Here is a 26,701-nt window from a genome sequence, read left to right on the forward strand (position 1 = left end):
CGTGATTGAAACCATTAGCAATATTGATATTCAAAGCTTGGTTTATCCACATTAATGGTTATTAATTGATTTTTATATTGAAGATATTTATAAATTATGAAAAAAAAATGCTTAAGATGTTTATTTGGATATTTTTAAGTTTTCCTCTTTAATTGTAAGAAAATACATAATTAAAAAAAAAATTGTTAAAATACAAAGATTTATTGTTTTCATTGAAATAAGTATTTTAAAATCATTTATGCAATTTCTAATTTGTTTCTAATATATTCGTTAATTTTTCGTTTCATTACTTTGGTGTTTTATATTATTAGTATTTCAAAATTAAATAAATTTATGAGTTACAAGTGAATTAATTGTCATATGAATATAAGCCCTAATTAGATTTTAAATGGCTTTTGAATTAATGATAGTCTTGTCTTTTTTATTAATGTAGGCACACTTCTTGTCATCTTGCCTTATCAACACTCCCTCCGCTGTCGAAATAAATTTTATTTTCTGTTTCGAACTTTCGGTGATATTTCGTGTGAACCCTTTGGTGAACCCTTTCACACTTTCGGCACAACTTAAACGACGATCAGCAGGCGATGTCCGGGTACAGTCTCCTCTTGCTCTTTTTTTTTGTGGACTCGCGTGGGGCTAGCACTCAAAACAATTTATAATTTCAACGCCTTGAGATAACAAATAGCCCCAGTGGTGTGCACGATTCGACAATTAATCAAATGCCGCGGCGCGTCGCGTCGTTGCTCGTGTTACTTTTTCGGCATAATTACGTTAAAATGTGGCACGGAAAATAGTTGCAGGCCAGGCTAAGAGCCGAGTCTTACCGCGGCTCAAAGACACCGAGATAGACAGTTAAAAATGACAGCAGGCCAACAAACGAACCGAAGCCAAATGACAAAACCCGCCGTCACAAAACAAAAAAAAAACAAAAATAGTACACAACACCAAAGCCGCGTTTCATAGCCAAAATGCAGCCGAAAAAAAAAGGAAAGAAAACCTGGCCCGATGATCGATTAGCCAATGCAGTCGCTCAGTCTCTCGTTTTTTGAGGCTTTTCAGCCGCCGTCGAGTCATGCTAAACAATTGCGGCCACAAATATTGGAACAGCAGCGAATATTGGCCATGGCTATTCCCATTTCTACTGCCGATTCCATTTGTATTTCCTAGGTTTGGCATAATTTGGCAATTGAATTGATTCGGCCAAGCCCTCGGGCAAAATTTGGTTACGCTCACGTTCGCGGCTGCAGGAAATCCAGCTGAGGGAAAACTCAAACCCAAACCGAAACTGAAACCGAAACCGATACCCAAATCCCAACTCCCAATCGAAAAGTTTTGGGGTTCGGGAAAAAGGGTTTGGCTGCGGCTGTGATATTTCATGTTTGCCGCCAACGCCAAAGTTCTGGGTATTGATTGATCGAATCTGGAGGCGAAGGATTGGTGGGTTTCGGATTGGAAACGTATTTAAGCCATATTTTATTCCATACCCCTAAGACCTGGCTTCATTCTGAACAGTTTTGACTGCCTTATTTATTATTTTATTACAATTAATTTTTTAAAAATTAAATGAATTTACCAAAGCCCTTCCTTTTGCCCTAAGAAAAAATTAATAGCTTAAATTTTCTTATTTTGATAGTCGATTATTTTATAGAAGGTATGTTCCCAAAAATTTGTATTGTATTTTCAAAAATGCACACATTGTTTTCTCAGTTTTGCCAGTAGTTACCTAATATATTTTTTACAATTATTTGCCAAACAAAAAACTAATACGAACAGAAAATTAGAGTCGATCCTTTAGACATACTAAAATCTACAGCCTAACTACTTCGATTTTAGTACTTTTATCATCGATTTTATTATAAGAAATTTGTATACGTGTATTTTTATTCAAATTTTTTTAAGGATTCAGCATTCGTTTCTTAGAGGCATTTTCTCTTTTATATGACCACGATTCACATTTGCATCCCCGATAGCCATCGATTGATAATTTGTGTGGAATACAAAAAAAAACCGAAAAATCTTTCGCTGTCGGCACACAACTTAAAGCAGCGAAAACATTGAATTGTTCCGCGGTATTGTTGAGCAGTTGAGCTCGAAATTTTGTTGGGTTTTTTTTTTGCCTCCTGTGTTCCGTGTTCCATGTGCAATTTTTGCATACTTCAGCAAACGCGTCATATTTTCGAGTGGTTTCGCTAACATGCAAAGGACACTTGAGAGCCCAGGCACACAAGTGGATCCTTAAAGAGCATTTCTTCAGCTCCTGCCATCATCGCAGATGCCTTTATCCGGGCAGGGGCTTGAGAGTATAGCTACATTCTGAATGGGCGTGATGAGAAGGCTGGGAGGGATGGGGTCCAGCAATGATGATGAAGATGGATCTGAATGCTGAAACAGCAAATATATATGGGCAGTGGGCAGAAAACTTGCACAACATCGTTACACTTTTAAAGCATTTATCGGCTCATCAGGCTTTAAATTTGCCATTTGGCAAACAGAAACAACAATCTCAGTGGCTGAATAAACAACAAATATGCAATATGCAGATGCAGATGGCTCCCAATGGAACTGCACACAATGCTTGTTGCCATTTCCGTTTCCTGTTTAACCATCACACACACATACACACACACATGGGCACTTGGAGTGGACAGCAACATATCCTGTGCATAATGTGAATATCATTTACCGTGTCAATCACAGCGCACACATCCAGGCCATGGCCATTCAACCAGTCAACCAGTCAACCAGTCATTGGGGCCGCAACAAAAAATCAACCGCATTCGATGTTCAAACAGGGGCAGGAAGCCCTGGGATAAAGCCAATATCCCGAGTGGATTTCCCAGTTCCTAGGCCCAGTCGAGTGTAAAATGTTTTGCGGTCATTTTAATATTAAATAAATAATTTCTGCGTAAATATTTATAACAGCAAAAATGTGCCGCATAATTGATATGTTTGCCCAAAGGGCACACATAGCGAAATAAATCAGAGCACTACATTTACAGCAGCATCATAAAATTGTAATGAGTTTAGAAGTTTTAGTTTAGCTTACAATAAGAAATATTTGTTTTGTGAATGTAAACAAATATTTAAATTTGAATTGAATTTAGCAGACTTTCTAAGTCATCACCGAAGGTTAGGGGAAAATAATATTAAAAAGGCATTCATTTTTATCAAAATTAATAATTTACTATTTATTATATAGAATGTTGAGCATAAAGCTTCGAAAAATTTATTTAAAATATAAATAGATGGCATAAAATATTTATATATCTTAAGTGAATTCATTAGTGTAACAAATGGGCTTATATATTTGATTCAGGTTTATATTGCTTTATTTAATTCACTTTATTATTAAAAAACTTTAAGTACTATAAAAAGAAAAGCACAGAATATGTTAATAGCACTTTTTAATTACAGAATACCCCTAAAATTTTGCGAGTGTAGCAACAGGAATCAGGAGCCCGGAATTTTCAGGATGATTCCAAAATATTTCATATCTGTTTGATTTGTCCAATTGTCCATTGTTATTGGCAGTCATCATCCGTTGCAATTCAATCATTATGAAATGAAGTAAGCATAATGAAATGCAATATAAATGCATTAAATGCATCTGCTGTCGGGCCAAATCAATTTCGTTCCAGAAATTTCACCATCGCGAAATTATTGAAATTATTGATGCCCATTTGTATGTATGTTGAAGGGAATGTGAGCCTCGGGTTTTTGTTGCGGCTCGCTGTTTGGGGAATTGTGGCCATTTTTCGCAATTAAAAGCTTTACACATTTCGCAATCAATATATGAAATAATTAAATAAAATGTCGCTTAATTAAATTGGCACGACCTTTTTCGTTGCGGCTTTTGCGGAGGAATGATGATGATGATTCAAGTGATAAGCAGAAAAACAGAAGCCAGGGCAGCTGAAGCCTGAGGAATGCGTTTAATTTGTGAGATGAGTTAAGTTAAAAATACTCTACATTAATGGGGCTAAATAAATTAGGGTGTAACTTGGCACGGTGAAAACTGAGGTGTTCTTCCAAAGAAATAGATCAATTAAAATGCATATATTATTATAGATGTAAATACTATGAATATATAATATATTTAAATTTATGTATGCATTTTTTAGTTATTTTTGATCTTTTTTTTTTTTGGGTTACTAATTGATTTTCCTGTGTCAAATGTATGTATATATAACATTCAAAACAATATGAAATCTAAATTTGTTCAAATATATTTCGCAGCTTACAATAAAGTTTATATTACTATTTAAAGTTTCGAGAACTATCTAATATTCTTTATGTTTTTGTTACAACAGTTTTGTTTTCTTGTGTTGGGATACCTGTAGCTTGATAAATATGTTATGATCAGTTTTGGAAAGCTTACTTATTATTATCTGCTTAATTCCATTTTTAAATCAGTTGACAATGGATTAAATGGTTTGCTAATAATTATTAAAGTATATACCCCCGTGAAAAGAGTATTTCTCTGTTTAATAGTTCCTCAATTCATATATCCGCCGTTTATTTGCGCATCTGAGTTCCAATTCTCGCGCATCACAGAAATGTGACAGCTAGTTAGTGTCGAAAAGAGCAGCGTCTGCCCCTCGCAGTTGGCCAATTAAAGTCAATTGAAGTTTTCTTTTTGTTTCTGTGGGCCGCTTTTTGCTGCTCGCTCGCTTCTGTTTATTTGTTTACTCTTTAACGCCTGCGCGCGTGCCTCAATTTAGTGGGCCGAAGTCGGAACATTTTCAATGCACTTTACCAGGCGATAGGCAAATGAGTCTGCGCATTAGAGAGAGGGGGCATAATAAAGGCGGGGGGTTTTCTCGCCGTGTAGCCGCTGTGTGCCGCCTGTCAGCATATCAACGCAATTTGTGCACTCGCCAATAGACGAGTCCGAGAAGCCAAGACGGCGGCAAATTATGGCCAACGATGCTCGGCGACTGCGCAAAGTGCCTCATAAATTCACGTCGCTGATCAAGTGATAGTGTGCGGAGTGCGAGGAATACGCGGAGTTTGGCCAAAAAGCGGCCAAGGAGTCGACTGGCAGCCTCAGATTCAGATCCAGCTATAGCCGCAACTATATAGTGTACAGTGTCCGCCGCAGATTGTTTATTGCAGAGCTACAACTTGGCCGCATAAAGTCACTGCAAAAAGATCCAACACAACAACATTGTTGCCCAATGGCCCAACTAATGTGCCGCAGATAGGAAATAAAGGGGAAGCCATTAGAAAGTGCACAAACAAATTGGCTGCAATCGCGAATTACATAACACCTCTTTTACTAGCAACAAGTGCGTGTAATATAGAAGGAAATACTTACAAACGGATGCTAATACGTTTAATTAAATCTAGACCAAAGCTTTTCATTTTTTAGTCTTTAAAATAACATCGAAAAAAAGATAAATTTTTTAAAAGTTGTTTAAAATGCTTCTAGAACTCTATTTGATACTAAAAATAACTTGACAAATCAAAGAAATTTTAAATTACAAAAATGTAAATATAATAAGTCAAAAGTCTTAGATATTTTGTATAAATTTTAATACTGCAACAATGCTCTAGTTTTGTGAAGTCAAACCTTAATTTTCAAAGCATATATACCTATGACTATAGATAGATTTTTATTTGCTTACTGATTATTTGTTGCACTTCTTTAAACAAGTCTTCTTAAAAAAAACATTAAATATTAATATCACTTTGGAAGGCAAAAAAAGGATTTTAAATATAATTGTCATTTATTATAATTAATTAATTATAATTAATTTGATAACAGAAATAATTATAAGTGCGATAAATCTAACGAAAACCTTTTTAAATATATTTTGCAATTTAATTTCCTTCTTGATCAAAGCACAGGTTATTCATGGCGTCACTTCCTCATCCAGTTGATTGATTTATCCCAGCCATTGACACAGTTTCTCCGCTAATCTCAGCTGGCTTACAACACTTTCTGGCCCTGGTCCATTGTCAGCCGTCCTGGCTATTAACCGACCTTCAATAAAGGCCAAGGACAATGGCAGGACGAGGGCGCGTAATTGAAAGTACGCGACCAAGTTGTAAAGCAGATGTAAGGACATCAAGTGTCTGCCGCTCGAAGCCGATAGAAAAAAATTAAGTTGAATGAAAAAAAAAAGAAAACTGAAGAAGAATTTACCATAATAAAAATAGCTAACGCCCAGACCGAGATTCAAGATTCAGTGAGATGCCATAAGCACAAAGGCAAACTGTAGATAAAAATTCAATAAGCCGGGCCAAGAGCCCAGGAGCAGGACACGAACGGAGACCGAGACCGTTAAGACCGAAGAAGGGGCCGGGTCTGCGGTTGGGATTTTGTGGCCAATAAATAAAATTAATACGAACGCACTTGAGCACAACTTGACCAGGGAGCAGGTCCCCGACGGAAGGACTTGCTTTTTTCTGAGGTTTTTCTTCCCCCCATCCTCTGGCCATCATTTTTTCTGCATTCTCTTCTGTGTGTTTTGTTTGTTGACTTGTTGAATGAGCCGAAGACCAAGGGCCAGGAACAGGCCAACTGTTGACTGGCACTTGCAGCCTTATGGCCAAGCCGATATTGTGGGTAAATAGAGATGAGGCGAAGAGCTTAAAGTTGGGTCGCGAATATTGCTAAAGTTGGTAAGGTAAATTCATGTAACTTGAGAGCTCTAGAGGTAATTTCTTAAAGTCTTTTACTGAAAACAGAAGAGACATTTACTAAATCTAAGTATATTACTAACACTAAAAATTTAACATTTACTGAGGTAGATAAAGAAAATTCTAAACTTAACTTTAAAACTGATTGTCTTATCCGCAAAACTTCAAAAAATGTTTAGAAAAATAAATTATACATTCTGAAAACTAATTTTTACAAATTAATTACCGAAAAATTCAATGCCTACATTTGTTAATAAATAAGTGTGCTACATTTTGTATTATATTTTTATTTCCAAGAAAATGATTATTATAAAACCAAAATTCCTATATCTCCAATCTTAGGCTTATAAAAGGAAAAGTCTTATTTATAATGCATGAAAAATACTTCCCTATCTTAGTCAATTATTTTAACAGAGTTAACTTTCACCTCGTTTGGGAATATTGACTGCCAATTACATCCCATAATTCCCGGATCCTGAAATTCTCAAGGCGTTCCCACAATGCATTCATAAATTAGTCAACTCCGGGGTGCAACTGCATGCAATTCGAATGCTGACACGTTGATGACCCCGCAATTGAACTGCCATAAGAAATCACTCTGCGAGGGAGGGCATCATTTGAGAGGGGGGAGGGGTTGCTGGGTGGTTGGGGGTTAGCAATGCACCGCCCACTTTCAACACTTGCCACAACAATGGTGCGCAAATATTTACCAGCCAGCCGCAGCAAAAGGCAAAGGCATCGGATCAGCGGCTTAAGTCTCAGCCTCAATTTGAAATCCAATAAAATTTAATTGGAAACTTCATCACGGGTGCGAAAATTCACACTCCAAGCCAAGGCAGGCACGACTTGGCTGCCGTTTGCCGTAAATCTATTGGCCAAGGCTTTTCCAGTTCCCAGTTTTCTGTTTTCAGTTTTCAGTTCCTAACCCCACAGAAAACCCCCCTACCCCCCTGCCCCCCCTCGACATCCACAATCCACACGTTTCGTTTTGCACCTGGCGGCGTTTCTCTTGGGGAAGCATCGCGATAAGGAAATATTTTTCATACGGTCGGTGGGGTGTTCATTCCGTTCCAATCCGTTATTGGCCATGGCAATATATGGCTTATTTATGATTTTCCTCTTGCCATGCCATATCTCTCTGGTCCATTGTCGACATTAATCGCTTTGCTTCGCTGAAAAGTATAACATGAAATTGGGATTGATTTATGTTATAATTACAAAAGCCAGACGCATATTAGGGGGACCCAAAAGAGAGAAAAAAGTGGGGCTGTCGATAGATACAGATCTACACTTTGCATGAAATTTAGCAATTGACTATGGATTTAAGAAATAAACCAATTAATCCGCATACAAATATTTGTAAATAATAAACAATGCAAATAGAATGCCATGCGTTTAAAAAATAATTGGATAGTTTTTATTCTGACTGTCAAGTCACCAAAATGTAAAAAATTGGGGATTCAAAAAACTTCATGAAATATCGCCTATAAATTAATCTTTTAAGTGTATTCCAAGGTTTATTTAAAATTAAAAAATCGTTGGTATGCTTATTTATCGTAACAAAATTGTTTAATTTATATATTTTTGGAATGTCGTCAAAGATTTTGCAAAATTTTTCTAATTTTTAACCGCTTTACAAATGAACTCCAGATAACCAAAATAAACACAAATTCCCCACAATAATGAATGATTCATTTTTATATTTCCTTCTATAGCTGCTTAACGACTGTAGAATTTTGGGGGCTCATGGTCGAATCGACTGAAATCAATCCAACCAGAGAGGAATCCGAAATGGGTCATGTAGTGTGTGTTAAATAAAAGTCTTCAGTGAAATGTCCGCATTGCTTTCTATTTCTATGTGTTGCCAGAATGCCAGAATATAGAAGGTGTATTATTTTGGGGATTATGTGGAGGTCTCCTCGATGAACTCCCACCAATCCTTTTCGTTGCCCTCTCTCACGTGGCAAAGAAGTACATGTCGTCGCTTTTGGCAGTAGTGTGATAGGTCGAGGACCTTCTGTTTGATTTCGTAGAGATTTGCCACAGTGATCTCTCGCTCCAAACACTCTGATATCTTCTCGGTGGCCATTTCCATGTCCCTTTGATTATGCTCGAATATGATCTTCTGATTGTTGTTCATCAGGTAAAAAGCGAAAACGTAGCTGTACATCAGAGTGGATCGGCATTGGCATAGAACATCGACGGCATTCCGCAGAAACTGCACCTCAATCCAGCTCATCTCCTCCTGCATGTCATCCATTTTGGCCTGTACACTGGCATACAATTTGTGCTCCATTCGCATGCTCTGCATGTGGTTCATATATCGGTTGTAGTAGTGCAGATATCTAGCCATCGAGGAGCGATATCTCTGCTGGGCCAATCTCGCCTGTTTGGCCTCCTCCTCGTCGAATCGATTGCAACTGTACCAGGACGAACCGTGTGGCTCCCAAGGACCCAAACAAACCCAGCAGAAGTCATATCTGCAGGATGGGTTCTTGCACACCATGTGATTGCATCCGCCATCCTTTTCAATCGTCACATTGCAACGGGGACACTCTTTCGTGTTCTGGGCAATCCAATTGGAGGTCTCCGAATCCTCGAGACATTTCTTCAGCCACTTCTTAAGCCAACTACAGCTGGCCGGTTCATGCCAATTTTCGCCACATGCAAAGCAAAATTGATGGCCACATTTGCAGTGAACAGCTCGAGCCTCCGCGCAATTGGCCTTAATGGCATGAGTGCAATTGGGAGCCGGGCACCATCTCATTAGCATATTGCACTCCACAAAGGTGTTGGTTATGAGCTGTTGATATCTCTCTATAACCTCCGGATCATCGGAGAGCTTCAGAAAGGACACATAGTCCACGAGGATATCGCAATTGGAAGCGGGACACGTTATCGTATGGGCCAATCCCTCGCTACACGTTTTATTGGCCAAATATTGTTTCCAGCAGGCGGCGCAAAAACTGTGACCACAGCCCAAACCCTTCAACTCATCGCAAGGAGCAAAGCAAATGCCACAGAATTCCTGCGAGGAGCGGGATGGCCGCACTGTTTGCGATGTGCTATCCCTCAAATCCAGTTCACTTCGCTGCTCGAAAGGATTCACCACATGGGCACGCTGGAAAAAATCCTTTGAACTGCTCTCGAAATAGTTCTCAAACAAACGCTCTTTGTCCCATTTAAAGTGATTGAGGATTATCCTCGTGACCTGCGGTGATAAATTCAAGACATTGTTCACCTCATCGATGATGTTGCGCTGGTGCTGAACGATCTGATCGACCGAAAGGACCTTGTAGACAAAGTCATCCGCCTCGGGATTTCCATTGGGACTTTCCGGCAATGCGATTTCCGTGCAGGTATCCTCGTCGCTGTCACAGGTCCCGCAACTCATAAATGACGAGGGATTGTGACTGTGAAGCGAGCGATGTGAGTCACCGTGATCCTCATCGGAGTATTCCGAATCGGAATTCATATCACCAGCATGTGGGTTATATCGGATCAGTATTATTTCATCGACTCTTAGCTCTCGGATCACTACTTACCAACAACCCTCGAACATTTGATGGTTTTTTTTTCTCTTTTTTTTTTTTTTTGGCTGATGGGATAATGGAAGCTCCTAGCAACGGCAACAACAATGACAGCTACAACTTTTATCAGAGCACGTATCGATTGGAATATTAAACACGTTCGAAGTGATGAAATGTTGTGTTTTATTTGTATTTCTACTGAAGACTGAACCTACTCAGTTGACAGTTGACTAGTTTTGCTTTTCCCAACGGCAATGACATTGTTTGCAAGGCTAAATTCTTTTTAATCATTTGATATTTATTTAAATAATGTTTATTGATATATAATTTTAAAAAAATGTTAAAATATTAATAATAAAACTTTGAAGGATTACGGTCCCTGCTAAAACCCTTTAAAGACAGTTTTAAATAAAACGCGATTTAAAAAAATGTGCTGTGCGTGCTACATCATATTAAACCAGCATTTAAAACCCATATATATTGTTTTATTCATATTTTGGTTCTGCCTACAACCATTTTAGTTGCTATGCGGTATTTTGAATCATGAATTTTTAGTTGTGAGTTGAGAGACCATCCAAATGCATTTGGCCTGCGCTTTCAACGCGTTCTCACATGCACACTAAAAGCTTTTCGGGATATATATTTTTTCATAACCCCTTCGTGGCATAAAACAGAACAAAGCAATGTCTCAAGTGGCAAGGGTAAGGCACGTAAATAAAAAGAGAAATAAAATCCAGGAAAAAAAAAACACATACATGCGATATGTGAAATGAAAGTGAACGAGTGCACAAGGATAATGGCGACCAGAAAGGGAAGAAAAAGCGAAAAAGCGAAAAAGAGAAAGAGGACGATATATGGAGTGAGGGTAATGAGTGTGCATAATGCAGATGCAGATGCAGGATCCCGGTCCAGGATCCCAGGACCAGCCCAATCCAGCCCATCTCCAGCACTCATTGAACAAACGGGCTCAATCTGCCATGCCGAGATGCACTTGGGGTACAGGTACACTCGGAGAAAAGTGGCACCTACAATTTAATTGAAAAAAAAGTTACAAAAATATAAGCCTTAAAAAGTTTAAAAAAATATACAAAAAAATCTACTATATTTCTTAAAATAGAGAAATAGAGTATTTAAAATATCTATCTAAATTAGAAAAAAAGACTTTATATAAACCAAATTGAAAAAGGTACACAGCATTATAGATATATAATATAATTTAATTTAATTTTAAGCTAAATTTTTTTTTTTAGTGTTTCCGATTTTATATACGTGTGCATATGCATTTATAGAGGAGAAACACACACACGGTGGTCATGAAGCTGCCTCTGCACCGCCTTTATTTCTTTCCTTCCCTGTTTTTTTAGTACTTTTTATTTAAAACAAAAGCGGAACAACAACCCGCCAAAAACAGTAGCCCGTACTAGAATGAAAACGCAAAGCGAAAAGAGCTTGGCAAAAATCATTACAAAATAAAAATGCAAAGTCGCCAAAACAGCAAAGGCAGCCACAAAATCCCTTTCATCAGTTGACAGGGGCGGAGATCCACATTCTCGCCCCCTTTTTCTGTTTTTTTTTTCCTTCATCCAGCATCTTTTCAAGTCACAGTCAAATTACAAGAAATCCTTTCGTGCGCGTGAATGCTTTGGTGGAAAATGCGGAAAAGGAAATAATTTGACCATTTGCTGCAGCGCAAGCACATAAAAAAGGAGTGGGAGGAGGAGATGGGCGGCTTGGCAACGACTGGGCGTGGCCAGTGTCATATGGGGAAAATTTCAAGAATTTCTCCTAGCCCATGCAAATGCAATGGCAACAAAGATGCGTCACTTGTTGGCCACGACGCTTTATCATTGCCAATCGCGTCGAAAAAGGCCGAGAGAAATGGCCAGCTCCGATGATGGTCAACAGCGATGGCCCTGTGACGTGACCACGCCACGACCAAAAGACTGCCCGATGATGATGCCAAATAGCTGATAGGCCAAGCCAACAATCCCGGCCAGAACAACGCGCATTTCTCTGCGCCTACTTAAAGTTAAGCACTAAGAAAAATTATAGTTCATAGTTCAGTTATCACTAAAAACTATGATTATGGAAAATAAATTAAAAAAATTGTGTAAAATATTTAGGGCTACAAATTTAATTAGAGCTCTATTTATTTAAATTTGAGAAACCACATCGAACGATTTTAGTTATAGTTAAATGGTTTTTTAAAGAGCTTAAGTTAAATTTCTTAAAATCAAAAATAATTGGAATTGAAAACATTTAAAAAATAAGTCATAAGTATAAGAGATAAAATATTTTTGTATTCAAAATTGTTAAGCTGAGGTTTACTTTTATTCATACTATTAATAAATTAGAATAGACACTATAAATGTACTAGCTTGGACCTGCTAGAAACCTAAGGAAAAATCTATGAAGCTTACCAAAAAGTACAAAATAAATTCAAAATTATTTTAGCAAGAATAATATTATCCCCTGTGTATTTTATGTTCCTGCAACTATGTATTTGCAGAAAAATATTCCTGGGAAAAATTTCTCCAGCTCGCCCAACGGTTTCTGGCCAAAAGGATGTTCGCTTGGAAATTCATGTAAATTAGCCAGGTAATTACAAGCTTTATATCAGCGGCAAACGGATGTATGCTGATCGCGGCGATAAATGCGTTCGCCCGTTTCTCGCATTATAATTACTCTCTTGTCTGGTATTGTGTAGTCGATTTGAAAAGCAAAAATTAGCTGGAAACCAACGAGCATGAAGCGCCGAGCCGACACTGTGGAAGAAAATCAGCGCTCGGAACTAATTTGATTTTGATGCGACGGGGGCCCCCAGAGAAATGATATAGAAGAATGCGCGTATATGTATTTCTATACGTATTTCTGTATAAAGCCGGCCTCTCGACTCATAATCAAGTCGCGGCCAGGCATGAGTTATTACATTAACGGTTCGCATGGACAGCTGAATTTATGTTTTCTCTGCGCCATTGATTGACCTTGACTAGCGGTTTAACAGTAGCTGGATTCGTATATAATTAAAACGAAAATTAATTTCAAGTTTCGAGTGTGTCAGAGATTTATGTGAATTTCGTTTTGGTCTAGAGTCTAGACTTTAAATTCGTTTTAAATGCGATCCGGGTGATCATTCATCAAGTGGTTGGGAGAAAAATGGGTTAGCGGAACAGCTCATATATTATATAATTTTGTTGATGATGGATTAGTAAGGTTGGCCTAAGAGTACGAACAAACTACGTGACACGATCGCATCTCCAATTTAAAATTGGTTGAGCTTTTCTTCATTTTTTAATAATTTCCCTAACCCTTTATTTTTTGTGTGTCACTTGCCTTTAGAAATTGTCATGGCACAGCTCTTTCATCTCTTCGTCAAAGAAAAATCATTGCCAAAAATGTGCTTTGAAACGATTGTATATTCCACTGCAACCCCAGGGCATATCCTTATCAAAATCCCAACCCCACAATTTTTGGCAAATACTTCCAATCAAAAAGGGTCTGCGAAAAATGAGCAAAAAAATATCCCTGTGACAGGCGAACAAAAACTTGGGTGCGAAGAAAAGTGAAAGTGCTCCCCCTTAGACATTCAACCCCCAAAAAAAAAGAAAAGAAAAGTCGAAAAAGGAACAAACTTTTCCACCACATGTGTGGTCTCGTACGAGCAGCTATCTCTTTTCATCGTTTGGCGGCTTTTCGCCTTTGAAATTGAAGCATTTCCGCCATCTTTTCTTGGTGGTATGGTCGTCGTATAGGTTTTGGAAAAACGCTGCCAACGAAGAAAGTGCGTTAAGAGGGAAAACTACGCCACTTCAAAGTGGCAGCAGTTTAGTTAGTAAGTTGGTCCGCAAGAAGGCAAATCAGTGGGCTCAGACTTCAAAGCGGGTTTTGCATTTTGTCCGCCAATATTCTCGCGCTTTTGCGGCTTCTTTTCGTTGGAAAACCCCAACTCTTTAACCCCACACACCTCCGCACCTTTGTGACATGGAGAACATTGACTCTGGTTTTGAACAAACTTTTTCGAGGGCCCGGGAATATACATATGATTCAGAACAGCAGGACTCTGGCCAGTGAAAGTCCTGCTGCGGAATTTCGCGTGTTCAGTTGACATTTAGTGGACTTGACGGGTTCACACTCGTCTAAGTGAGGGGCGGTCCTGGTTTTTATGCCTTTCTAATGGGTACTCGGGGTGGATTGGCTGTAATTAAAGCCGATTACACAGGGTTCTATTAAAGGTATCAAACTGAATTTTAAAATAATTGAATCTTAATTTTTATTTGTTTTTTTTTTAACATTTTTATGAAAACAAAAATATTACTTTACTTTTTTTTAGACTATCGCTTTATTTGTGAAAGATTTTAAAAAGCTATCAAACTTTAGATTTTTAGAGCAATAAGTTTAAAAAAAATAATCCAGAAGAATATTTTTTTAAAAAATATATGTTTTTACAGAAAAATGAAAAGCATTCTTTATATTTTTGTGTTGAATTTTTGGTAAGCCAATGATTTCTTAAGTCACTGAATTTTATTATTTTAATTTATTTTCTGTGAAACAAAAATGGCTTTAATATATTTTTCTAACTCAACGCCTTTAACTTATTTATTTTGCTTACAATCACTAAAAAATTCTTATGGGCAGTATCATCTCTTGCATTCCTCATATGTTTAGATTATCTGGTTGGCCTTTAATTGTTTGTTTCGTATCTTTCGTACTTTCTTTGTTTATTCTCGGCATTTTTTTGTTGCCGTTTGAACCGCGACCGTCTGGCACGTCTTGGTGATATCTTGGTGTTTGTGTGACTGTGTTTTCTAATGCACGTCACGTGACAAAATTGTATAATTTCCAAAAACGGGCAGCGGGCCGCACGTCGCCCATTGCCATTGTGACATTTCCGGTTAATTTGGCGCCAGCTCAGCCGGGTTCCAGTCTCGTTCCCATTTCCTTTCCTTTTTAGATCCCCCTTTGGGCCCTCCATCGGGCCAAAGGGGACTGCCACATTTTTGACACTTGGCCAAGCAAAAATCACAGCGCAGGAAACATTTCCTTTCCCTTTTTGGCCAAATCGCAATTACCTTTCCCTCCGGTTAACGTTAACGCTGCTAACGTAATCGTAACTTACTTTTCCTTTCATTTTGTGGCCGCCGGCGGACGGACAATGCAAAGATCAATGCCAGTCGTAGTCAGAAATTAGTAAGTGCAACTAAGGCGAACTAAAACGAGGGCGCCCACTCCAATCCCCCCTCACCATCCCCATTGCCATCGCCATCACCATCGCACTCAGTCTTTGGAGCAGCAGCCATGCCATGAGTAACTGACATTAATTCAAATTGTTAATTCATGCCTGTCACGCTTTGGTACAGCGGTGTCCCCACAATATTTCCTAGCCCGGCTCTAATGCACTGTGAAAATCTTAAGGCCACATCTTGGTTAAGTCCCGGAACTAATTTCATTTAAATGTGTAAGGAGCAACCCAAAATCGATGTCATTTTTATACTCATCATAAGTATTCTTTTAAACTAAGAAAATAATGCATTTGTGAGGTTCTTAATCAAGATCGTTTTCGATTTCCCCAAAAACATTTTAATTTCTATAATCTGCACATAGAATAATCAATTTATTCATAAAAAAATGTATTCTTAAGAAATATTAAATATTTACTTTAGTCAATAAAATTCTGGAAGACTGCTAAAGTTCGATTATTAGCAAGTTGGTATTCTAAATCCCATTTTAATATTCTCTTCAAGTAATAGGTATTTTCAGTATTATCAAAAGTCTAAATAACTCTAAATAAGTTAGTCTAATAATATTCATAAATAATATGGAACTCTTTGAAAATACTAGAACCATTTATAAGATTACATTTTAATAAAATGGTGTATTGCTAAAAATATAACTCTTTTAAATATTTTTATTGCTTAAAAAAGAAATAAAAATCTTATAGCAGATTACAGATTATTGTTTTGTAAAGTGTACACCTTATCATATAAACAAATAAAATGAATAAAAATTCACATGAAAGCCTTTAATGTCTTTTTCGAAATCCGTAATTTATGTAAAGCCCTTGTCTATAGTATTCTAATTCCCGATCCTTCGCCCAGTGCAACGTTCGAGTCTCTGTGCGGTGATTGTGTTGACGTCTACTTGGCCGGCTGTTGTTATTGCTGCTAATCCAGATCAGTGACCAGTTCCACTTAGTAAATACAATGCAACAGTGGGTGCTTTTGCTGCCTGCGTTTGCGTGTGCTCCACCGGCAGTACGAAATACCTATAAAGCCACCAGAACCACTAGAACCAACAGCACCACCACCCAGTCCCCATCGACAGCCAAGACGTTAATTGAATTATGCGACTTCAACTTAATTACAAACGCAGTCCTCCCAATCACACCCTTTTGCCCCCCTGGCACATTTCATTCTCAATGGGAAATTAAGCCCAATCATTTGAAGTTTCTGTCTGGCTGTCCAGCTTTTTTTCTTTAATTTCATTATTTTTTGTATTTTATTTGCAGTACTTTAGCGCGGCGTTCTCGAGTACAAAATGAAAGTTGTTTTTAGAAGTTGTTTCTGGTTTATGGTTCTGATTTAGCTGTGATCTCTGCGGCTGGCACCACTTGGCTCTTGGCTTGGTATTTTGGCCAACTGACGTCATAGCCAGTCCACCACTTATTGGTATACAATTTTTTTTTTCACTTATTTATTTCTATATGCAGGCCATGCAATTTATATGCATGACCAGACTTCTCTCTCTCTCTCAGCGGTATAATTTTTTTTCTCCAGCATTTTTTAATAACATTTTCAAATGCCATGGCATTTATTACCATACTTTGCCATTTTTTTTTGCTCTTACTCTTTTATAACTCTATAAAGCGCAATCAGAAATATTTATATTGCAGGCGGCAGCTGGCAAAAAACACGTTAACTATGCCATTGCTTAGATACTTAGATACAGGCACTTATAAAGTCGTAACAATGGCAACAACTCAATTGTGAATGAAACTGATACAGTTGTAATGGCTGCGACAAAGGCGTGGAATTCAGTTGCTAAATCAGAGAGTTTAGTTCCGGAGTATTGTGAGGATATTTAAATAAAATAGTAAAGAGGCATACATGCTAAGCTAAAATACAAATATTATTGCATTGCTGCAAATTTTGTATATTGAACATTAAGTATGCACACTGAATGTGTTTTTCTGTTATTAATTTTAATTAAAGGCTTTTGTTTTACCCAATTACTATATAAACCCTTTACTTTGTTTGCCTGCAATTAAATTCAGATGTACGTTCTTAATCGTTATTGCATTTTATTCACAAATTTCCAGTCGCCACTTGAGCATAATTATTATGCAATATTCCTCAGAAGTCCTTTGTTTCAACCCCTTCGGCTAATTAGCAACGAACATCATCCGCACGAACAAAAACTGCAATCAATGAAGAAAATGCATGAACACTTGAGTGAGAAAGCAGGGAGCCAGGAGCCAGGACGAAAATGAAAAAAAAAGCGAAGAAAAAACCCTTGAACAAATAAATGCAAGCGAGGTCTATACAGCCGAGGCTAAATGAAGTGTAGGCTCAAGTAAAATGAAAATAAAAATTGCAGCAATAAAAAAAAAGGGAGATGAGAGATGGAAAGCCAACAAAAAGGATAACTCGTGATGGGGCTCGGCAGGAATCTGAGGTGCACTTGAAAGTGGAATTTATGCTTCATGCATGATACATCATCATCGTCATCACTCCACTGGCATTTTGGTAATGGAATCGTACGCACAGCTTCCAGAACTCCAGAGCTCCGTCCTCATTGTGCTCGTCATTGTCGTTTGCCGTTGTCCTCGTACTCGTCCTTCGTCCTTCGTCCTCCTGATGATTGTCGTGATATATCCCATCCAGGATGGCTGACTGAGGGGCCATAAGTGTTGCTACGTGCTCAAAAGCGTTTCATATTAATACGAATACGAGGAATACGTATACGTATACGTATGCCAGCATGCCATATTCCATGTTCTATGGCGGCTGTGTAAGCAATCAAGTCATGTGATCCCTCTATTTGAGCGAGAGGGTAGAAAGTGACTTCACTACACATGCTCCCCATTCCCCATTCCCCTTTCCCCAATTCGTCATCCACAATCCTGTCAACGGCAGGACATCATCTTGGCCAGGCTGGCATTCATTGCATATTCATATGCTCGGCAAGTTTGTTGACTTTTCATTTTGCCTGGCGCTGAATTGTTTACTTTTAGCGCTTGGCGTGCTCAAAACAAAACGCCATTCGTCGGCATCCACGGCGTATGAATAATTTAGTGAGTCATTAAAACTCAGCTGCAAACGTCATCGCATCTCAGCCGCATTCACAGTCACAGCGGCAGTCCCATCATTCTTCGCCTTGTTATGACACTTTTCACTTTTAGCCAGCTTTGCAATTAATATATGGCTAACATCTGACTTGCCTTTCCCCTTTTTCTTTCTAGTCGTAACACACTCAACTATTTTCACTAATTGCACATGAAGTGACAGCCCACGCCAAATAATCAAATGAGTAACAGAAATTTGATTTTTAGCTGTTGAAATAACCAACCAAAAGTCAAATGATACAAGCTAGTTATAAGTAATAAAAATCAAATTTAAAATTAATATTTGTTAAATTGACTAGATTAGCTGAGTAGTTTGTATAAAAAAAATTGTTTTATAATGAATTTTAACTGCTCGTTAAATCCCTTTAAAAAAACTTAAACGATCTCCTAATGAATAACAGGAACTTTATTAGCATTAGAATCATCATTGTAAATTTAGCTAGAAAATATAAAAATCTGGTATAATAAATGACAAAAACGATTTCCTAGAAGCTTGCTTTTTATACGTTCAGTAAGGAAATCGATGACATAATGCTTATTTAAATTTATGGACTAATAAATTTAAAACATTCATTTTTAGTATAATTATTCAATTTATTAGGGGTCTTAAAAAAGATTCATTGAAAAATTATTCTACGATCACTAAGTTATTCATATATGCATTTCTAGTTAAATTATCCGCCATTTGGCATTTGAATATATATATTGACTTTGATTGTTGTAATTAATTTATGTCCTTCTTCAATGCATATAACATTTAGAACTGATTATTTTGAAATGTTCCTTTGTTTCTATTTTTTATAAAAAATGTTTTTTAATTTACTGATTTAAATCAAGAAGCTAAATACAATACAAACAGACATCCACAGCTTTCTGGACTGGAATAAGTCCATAAATCGGCTCCTTGTTGAGCTCTCAAAACGTCCAATATCGCAAATCTTCGTGCGAGTATTTAAAATTCCCTTGCAGAGCTAGAGCTGCCTGTTCACATTTTGGGCTATCAAAATCCAACCTGTCCACCGCCTCCCACTTATTTTGGAAGCCCACTCCCCATGGAGGTTACCTAAGTCAGCACAAATTGCTGCTATAGCCAGACGATGACTACGACTACGTGATGATGATGATGAGGACAAGGCAAGGTGTTGCTTTTGTTAGAAAATTTCATTATTTTGGCTTAAGCCGACACACACATACAGTGCTGTGGGATATTTATGTGCCAGGTACTCGTATATATGCACACATGCCATTTATAGCCAGGGATTAAAAGTCAAATCCTTTTGTTTAAGTGCCAAAATTAATTTTCATTTGACATGCAATGGGCCACAGAAAACATGTTTTCCGTCTGGGCTTGGCCAAGTCATGTGGCCACGGTCCTCCCATCTTTATTCCTTTCCTTCATCTTGGGTGGAGTTTTTCGGCAGACGATGGCATATCTTCACTTTAAAAATATAAATTTAACTGCAGCCATCGCTCCGCCAATATTATTGGCAATAAAAGCTGGTTGAATGCAAAAATCTCACCAATCCATTGATTGCGCTTAATTGAGTTGGCCATAAACGGTCGTCCAAATATAATCAAATACCAATTTAAATTAACTCAACAGCAATTTAAGCCGGCAAAAAAATTTCAACTAACCGACAGCATCAACAACGGCTAAACGCGAAAAAATTAAATTAGTGCAAAAATGTAAACATGTTGTCGAAGGCAGGGGAGGATTAGGAGGAGGTTGGAGAGGCACGCGGACATGTAAATGACGCCCGGCACCAGCCTCAAACATGTTAACCGCATGTAAACTGGGTCCAAACCCCGTAAACTGGGTCCAAACCTCCCAATCGGGGAGTGACCGGTGCGGATTGAGGGGTCCAATTGAGCGTAGGCATTTTAACGATCGCCGGCCAACTGAATCTCAATCCGAATCCGGCCAATTTGCCAGTGTCTTTGAACGGATTATTGGGGAGAAGCTCGATTGGCGGCGGCAGGAAAAAACAACTTGGACACTTTAAGTGGTCCAGCGACAGAGGAAATATTCTATTATTTTGTGTCTGGCATATCATAAGCTATTAGCGTGGAGTAGTAATCAGCCAAATAACGATGGACAAAAAAGCCTGGAGATGAAATGCATTAAAGCCTGAGTTAGATTTTAAATAAAACTATAACGAAGACAATATATGATTGAAATAATTTTTGATACCACCAAACGAAATTTAAGCTAAAGCCTCTTAAATTATATGAATTATATCATAGAAATGACAAAATATATATCCAAAAATACAAACCAAGATTTAAACATTAACTTTTAGAGAACTAAGCCACAATCATTTAGAAGTAAACCACTTTAAAAGCGGATGTCTGTAAGAAAAGTTATGGAATTAGAAGTGCTAGTTTTTGGTCATTTTTCTGCAAGTCCATTTTTGGAAAATTTGGAAAGGGGTAACACTATAAAAATGACGAAAAATCGACCCAAAAATTTAAACCAAAGTGAAGATACAGTTTTTTAGAGTATTAAACCACAATCATTTAGAGGTATGCCACTTTGAAATCGGATGTCTGTAAGAAAAGTTATGGGCTTAGAAGTGCGGGTTTTTGATCACTTTTCAGCAAAGCCATTTTTTGAAAGTTTGAAAAGGGGTTAGCTCAAAAAAATGACTAAAAATCTACCCAAAAATACCAACCAAGATGAGTATACAGATTTTTAGAGAATTAAACCACAATCATTTAGAAATATGCCACATTGAAATCTGATGTTTGTTAGAAAAGTTATGGGCCTATAAGTGTAGTTTTTGCACCTCTTCTGCAAAGTTTGAACTAATACCACATTATTTTAAGTATAAAATGTTGAAATCTCCATTTATTTAAACAAATTTCTCTATAAAACTTGAAAAACTAATCTTTCTTTACTGCATCCATGTTATATTTCATCATATTTTTTATTTTACCCAAGACCCATATAATTCCCTTCCTTTAGCCAGTCCCAAGCCCGTTTTTAATTTTTTGTTTATACCCAAAGCTTACACACTCGATCGATTACCACATGTGAGTTGAGATGAGTTGAGTGGAGGAGCTCTGAGGAAATTGAGGTTGAGGCCATGTCAGAATTTTGCGGTTGGGCCCCAAAGAGCCCCCATATCACCGCCGCCCTGCCTTCCCGCTGGCAACCTGGAAAAGTATCGCATTTCAATGGAACATTGTTGCTGGCAAATGCATGTTAGTTCCATGGAATTATGATATTTTCTGCGAAATTCGAAACGATTTTAATTAGCGCCTACTCTCCAGCCGCCCACTCTATAAAGTTCAGAACATGCACGTAATTTGATGCTAAAATGAATTTGAAATTTTATACAACAAAATATTTTGTTGTCCGGCCCCCTCAATGAAAAAGCAGTACATGTTTGTTTCTCTTCTTTTTTTGTAGAAATTTATTTTCCCCATACAGTGGACAGTCGAAAAGGGCAACAAAGTTGACAATTTGGAGTGCAATATGGGAAATAAAACTATACTTATTGACATGGTTACTACTAAACAAATTATTTAGATGTATTTGAGAGCTTAGCCTGTCTGAAAACAAAAGAGATATTTTATCCCCACCCGATACCAAATAAATATATAATTTTATTAACCCTTCCATTATCTTACCAACTATCTTACCAAACTATCCATTTTTTGCGTGTTCACTGTTTGATATAAATATTTTTTTTGGGTTACCGCTAGACGATGCCGCCTAAAAATTGTGAGAAAGAGAGGCAAGTCGTGCCTAAAAACTTGGCAGACAGGAAGCCAAAGTTTTTTGTTACCTGACTGACTTCTGATATGCCAGGCGGCGACTAACGGCAAAACATATTTTTGTTTACCCTTCGAACTGGCGGGATTAGCCCCGACGACCCACCGAAAAACCTGGATCCACTGGGGGCCATCACCGCACTCTTATCGCCTCAAATTAATCAGCTTAATCCGTCGAAAACTTGGCTAGTTGAATGGTTGGTTGTTGGCCCACCTCACCCTCACCCCAGAAAGATTTTGGCTAACCAGAGATAAGCGGTCCTTGTATGTGCAACATGCAACGTTAACATGTTACCCGCCCCCCAAAGTACAAGTAATCATTGTTGCAGGTGGGTTAGGTTAAGTGTGGTTTGAGAAGTATACCGCTCCCGGCTGGCGTGTTTCAGTTTCTGGATTAATGCTCACTGCCAGAGGGTGTAATGCATATAATCTAATAAGCAGGTGAACTCTAGCCCAGAAGGGTTGATGCCTGTAAATCTGACGGTGTGGAGTGGGGGTTGGGTTTTATTAGTACTAACGTAAAAGTTGCATTAGAAGACTGCATAAATAACCAGGCAAATACCAGAGAGACTAATGCAGTGGAAACTGGGAGAGTGGGTTCCTAATTTACCTTGAGTAAAATCAACAAAAGTAATGTATCTTGATGGTACTTCGGGGGTAATCAAGTGAGAGAAAACTAGGGTTGAAATCTAATGAGTTTGGTTGTATAGTAATATATACATAATAAGTCTATTTGTTTTAGATTCCAACAAAATTACATCAACATATAGTTAAGTAAGAAAAACCTATCCTTGAAATCTAATGAGTTTAAAATATTTGTTAAATTATTTCAAAAATAAATTTAGTTTAGACAATTCCAATTAACACATTTCAAAATTGAATCATAGAAACTTATATAAATTAAAAAACTAGGGTTTAAATCTGGTGAGTGTAAATACATATTTTAATGTTTGTTAAAATAAATGTGAACCCATTTTAATTTTTTAAGTTTATTTGTGTTAAGTTTTTGACTACATTAATTACTTATAAATAAATGCTAAATTAACTGTTCCCATTTCGATAATACCAACAGCAATAATGTAAATTTTCCATAATGACCAGTTTACAAGCTGTAAATCTATTATTAAAACAGAATAGAGCCAAATTTTCGTATTTAATAGTAAATAAACACTCCGAATGATATGCCATTGTCTGGCGTCTTTTTTTGTAAAAATCAAATTTGAGGCCGGCAAAGTTCCGTTCAAACATTTTCCACAAAATGCATTTTGCTGTTGAACGTCCAAACCAATTGAACGAAATGGGAGGCAGTCGACGTCTGTGGCTCGTCCATTCAATTGTTGCCACATTCAGAGGCAGATCCACTGTCACTCCACTTGTAAAAAGGCACCACCCAACCGCCCAGAGTCCACTGTCCAGTGTCCAACTGACCATTAGGCTAACCAATCGGGCGGACAAACACTCACATATCGGATTGAATCGGCTGTGAAACTACTCAGCATAATGGGCCATGGAGTGCCATTCAGACGCACCCGGGCCGTTGGACAATAAACAAAACATTAAACTAATAGCGGAAGAGTGAGCGGGCGAACAGTGGGACAGTTTGCTATTATAATGTTCTCCACCTTTTTGTAATATTTTAAACAAGTAACGGCAGCAGTGAACGATTCCCCCTTTAGATTCTGTGTGTGCGTGGGGCAACCACAGAGATCTCCTCGGCCCACAATTCAAAGGCCTGGTCAAAACAGTGCTGGCAAAGCCGTCAACAGCCGACAGCCGCCTCATCAATGGAGGCAAAATAAATAATGCAAACGGCAATTTGAGCCTGCTCTCTGCTCCCTAGCCAACGGACAGTGGGCACTGGACAACGGACAACGGACACCGGACAACGGACACCGGACAACGGACATCGGACTACGACTTCTATGATGATGATGAGGAAGATCACAATCCCAATCCTGCTGGTGACTGCGGACCCAGCACTGCTACACTGGAGAATAATAGTCATATCAAGGATATATCCATTGCACATGTCAAGGATGTAAAAATGTATATTTCCCTTTAGAAAAGTGGTAAAAAAGTACCAAAAATAACTTTTTTTTATTTTTTAAAATATATTTTTAGGCTACATTATTAAGCTATTAGATAATAAACTATAAAAATTGAAATCCACTTCTTATTTCTTTACAATATATTAAAAATTGTAATCGCAGGATTCAAAAAGTAATATAGTTTTTGAAAAAAATATTTAAGACTGATTTTTATTTCTTTAACATTTATTAATTTCAGTGATATAAAACTTATCAACCAAATAGTGGATACACTACGGAATTAAAATGATGATAAAATAATCATAAATGCTAAATAATAATTAATAAAGAAAACAAATTTTAGTCTTACAACCCCCTTGTACCGCCTTTTTTTGCCAGTGCAGTAAGCCACATTTGCCTGCATCTTTTGAGTCAAAAGGAATGTGTTTCATGAATTTTAAATTGCATACGAAATTGCAAAAAGATTGATATCCAATCTCACGCAAGGCCCGTGCAGCAGGTGGGCGGGGATGGGTCTGGGTGATTCCAGGGGGCGTGGGGCCACAGGTGGGCAGAAGGACAAGTGGACAGGTGAACAGGTGGTGGTAGTGGGGGGGGGATTCTGGTCGGGAGATGGACTTCTGGACGATGCGACATCGCGTCTGGACCAGACGACATTGCATTGATTGGTGCCGTTGGTTGGCCGGCAATCGCCGCGGGCTATTTACTAGCCAGATCGGGTCTGCAATGGAATGAAATGGCCACTGGACACTGGACACTGGTCTTCTGTCCAGAAAAAAATAAAAGAGGAGTAAAAAAAAACAGGAGATGCAGGAGCTGGTGCTTTAAAATGTATGCCTTCCGTTTGCTCATTTCAGGCATCGGAAAATTGTGATTTGTGACTTAATGTATTTATATAAGTCAATGGCAGTTGGACAGGCTCAACCAGAGAGAAAGAGAAAAGAAGCAGCCCGGACAACTTGTACAAACTAATTTTATATGTAAGTGGTGTAAATATCATTTTCTGCCCCGCCATCAGGTGGCTGAATGCTGTTTGCCATTGGCATTAATTTGTAAAGATTTCTTGCCATTTTTCTTGACTGGCTCCTCTCTTATTTTTTTTGTACATTTCAAATGGACAAATGCCAATATGTTGGCGTTGATGGTTGGCGTGTTTGAATGTGATGATTGTGGGAAAATTGCCTGGGTTGGGATGGCTTACAGATGGGTGCATCGGATGCTTGGGTGTGGATTCGAGTTGATTGAAGGTTATTCTTGGGTGGGGAGAAGCATAAAAGAGGTAAATGGCAGGGATTTACATTGTGGGTTGGTGATTGAAAAGGTTAATTGAATTTAAATGGGCTAAAGTGAGGCATTTTTTCTTATTAATCTGAAATTCAGTAGTGTAAAGAGAGGGCGAAATTGCCTGAGAAGTGATTTAATTTAAGAATCGATTTATCCTGAGCTTAAAAATTTAATATTCAACAATTTAAATTTAAATTGCCTTCGTGGGTTGATCAGAAAGCTGTTTACATTTTTCTGTAGTCTAGGACATAAATCCTTCCATCCTATCGTAACTTATCGGGATATATAACCGATATCTTCCACTTTGTCTTCATCAATCTGCTAATGAACATTTGCCAACTCACTGCAATCAATTTCGGGACCCGTTATATAGACATTTTTTGTGATTTATATGGCTAATGGCAAAAGCCAATCGCCAGCTCATCCCCCAGACCATCGAGATTTCAGACTCCGTCCAGACTTCGGGCTCATCTGCATAATTGTGTCTGGCAGGCATTTCTAATTGATGTCCATACTTGACCACGTCCAGAGTGCAAACAAAACGCAAATCAATCAGCTAACAAGCCAAACCAGAGGCAGTTGTCGACCGGGCCAAGCAAGTAACCTCAAGCCAAAAGCAAACACTATCGCTAAAATTAATCTCACCGCTTTCCCCTTTCCTCCCGCGATTTCCACGAAGCATGTGTGTGAGTTTGGCCCACCATATTAATTATGTTTATAATTTGCACAACGGTTAACACGCTCTATTAATTCTCCGTTTGCAGTTCAAGCAGCACAGGGAGAAATTTTGGTTTGCTAACTTCTTATTTTGTAAACACGATTCTTGTTTACCTACTAAATTAAATACTTCCTTTATCAAGGCTTTCATTCATTTTCAGTCGACTTGGTTTTTTATATATATAAAATATGTCCTTGTTACATTTTTATATGTTTTCTTACTTTAAGATATGATAAGATGTAATATGAAACACACTTCAAAATTTATTTAAAAATGTCAGAAACTCAGTTTCTTTGAAATGTACTTCATTAAGTTTTTTACGGTTAAAAAAATGTGTTCTTTTTAATATACTATAGTT

The 26,701-nt window shown here is 37.8% G+C and overlaps 1 protein-coding gene across 1 annotated transcript; it reads right to left on the reverse strand.

Annotated features, from left to right (window-relative positions):
• Window positions 1–8,325: 8,325 nt before the first annotated feature.
• On the reverse strand, window positions 8,326–10,172 carry LOC108051376 (E3 ubiquitin-protein ligase ariadne-1). Its single transcript, XM_017133467.2, has one exon. It carries the CDS (start codon window positions 10,118–10,120, stop codon window positions 8,549–8,551), a length of 1,572 nt encoding a protein of 523 aa, XP_016988956.1. The 5' UTR covers window positions 10,121–10,172; the 3' UTR covers window positions 8,326–8,548.
• Window positions 10,173–26,701: the final 16,529 nt, after the last annotated feature.

This window comes from Drosophila rhopaloa, unplaced genomic scaffold (assembly GCF_018152115.1).
Source record: "Drosophila rhopaloa isolate 14029-0021.01 unplaced genomic scaffold, ASM1815211v1 contig_163, whole genome shotgun sequence".
Lineage (NCBI taxonomy): Eukaryota > Metazoa > Arthropoda > Insecta > Diptera > Drosophilidae > Drosophila > Drosophila rhopaloa.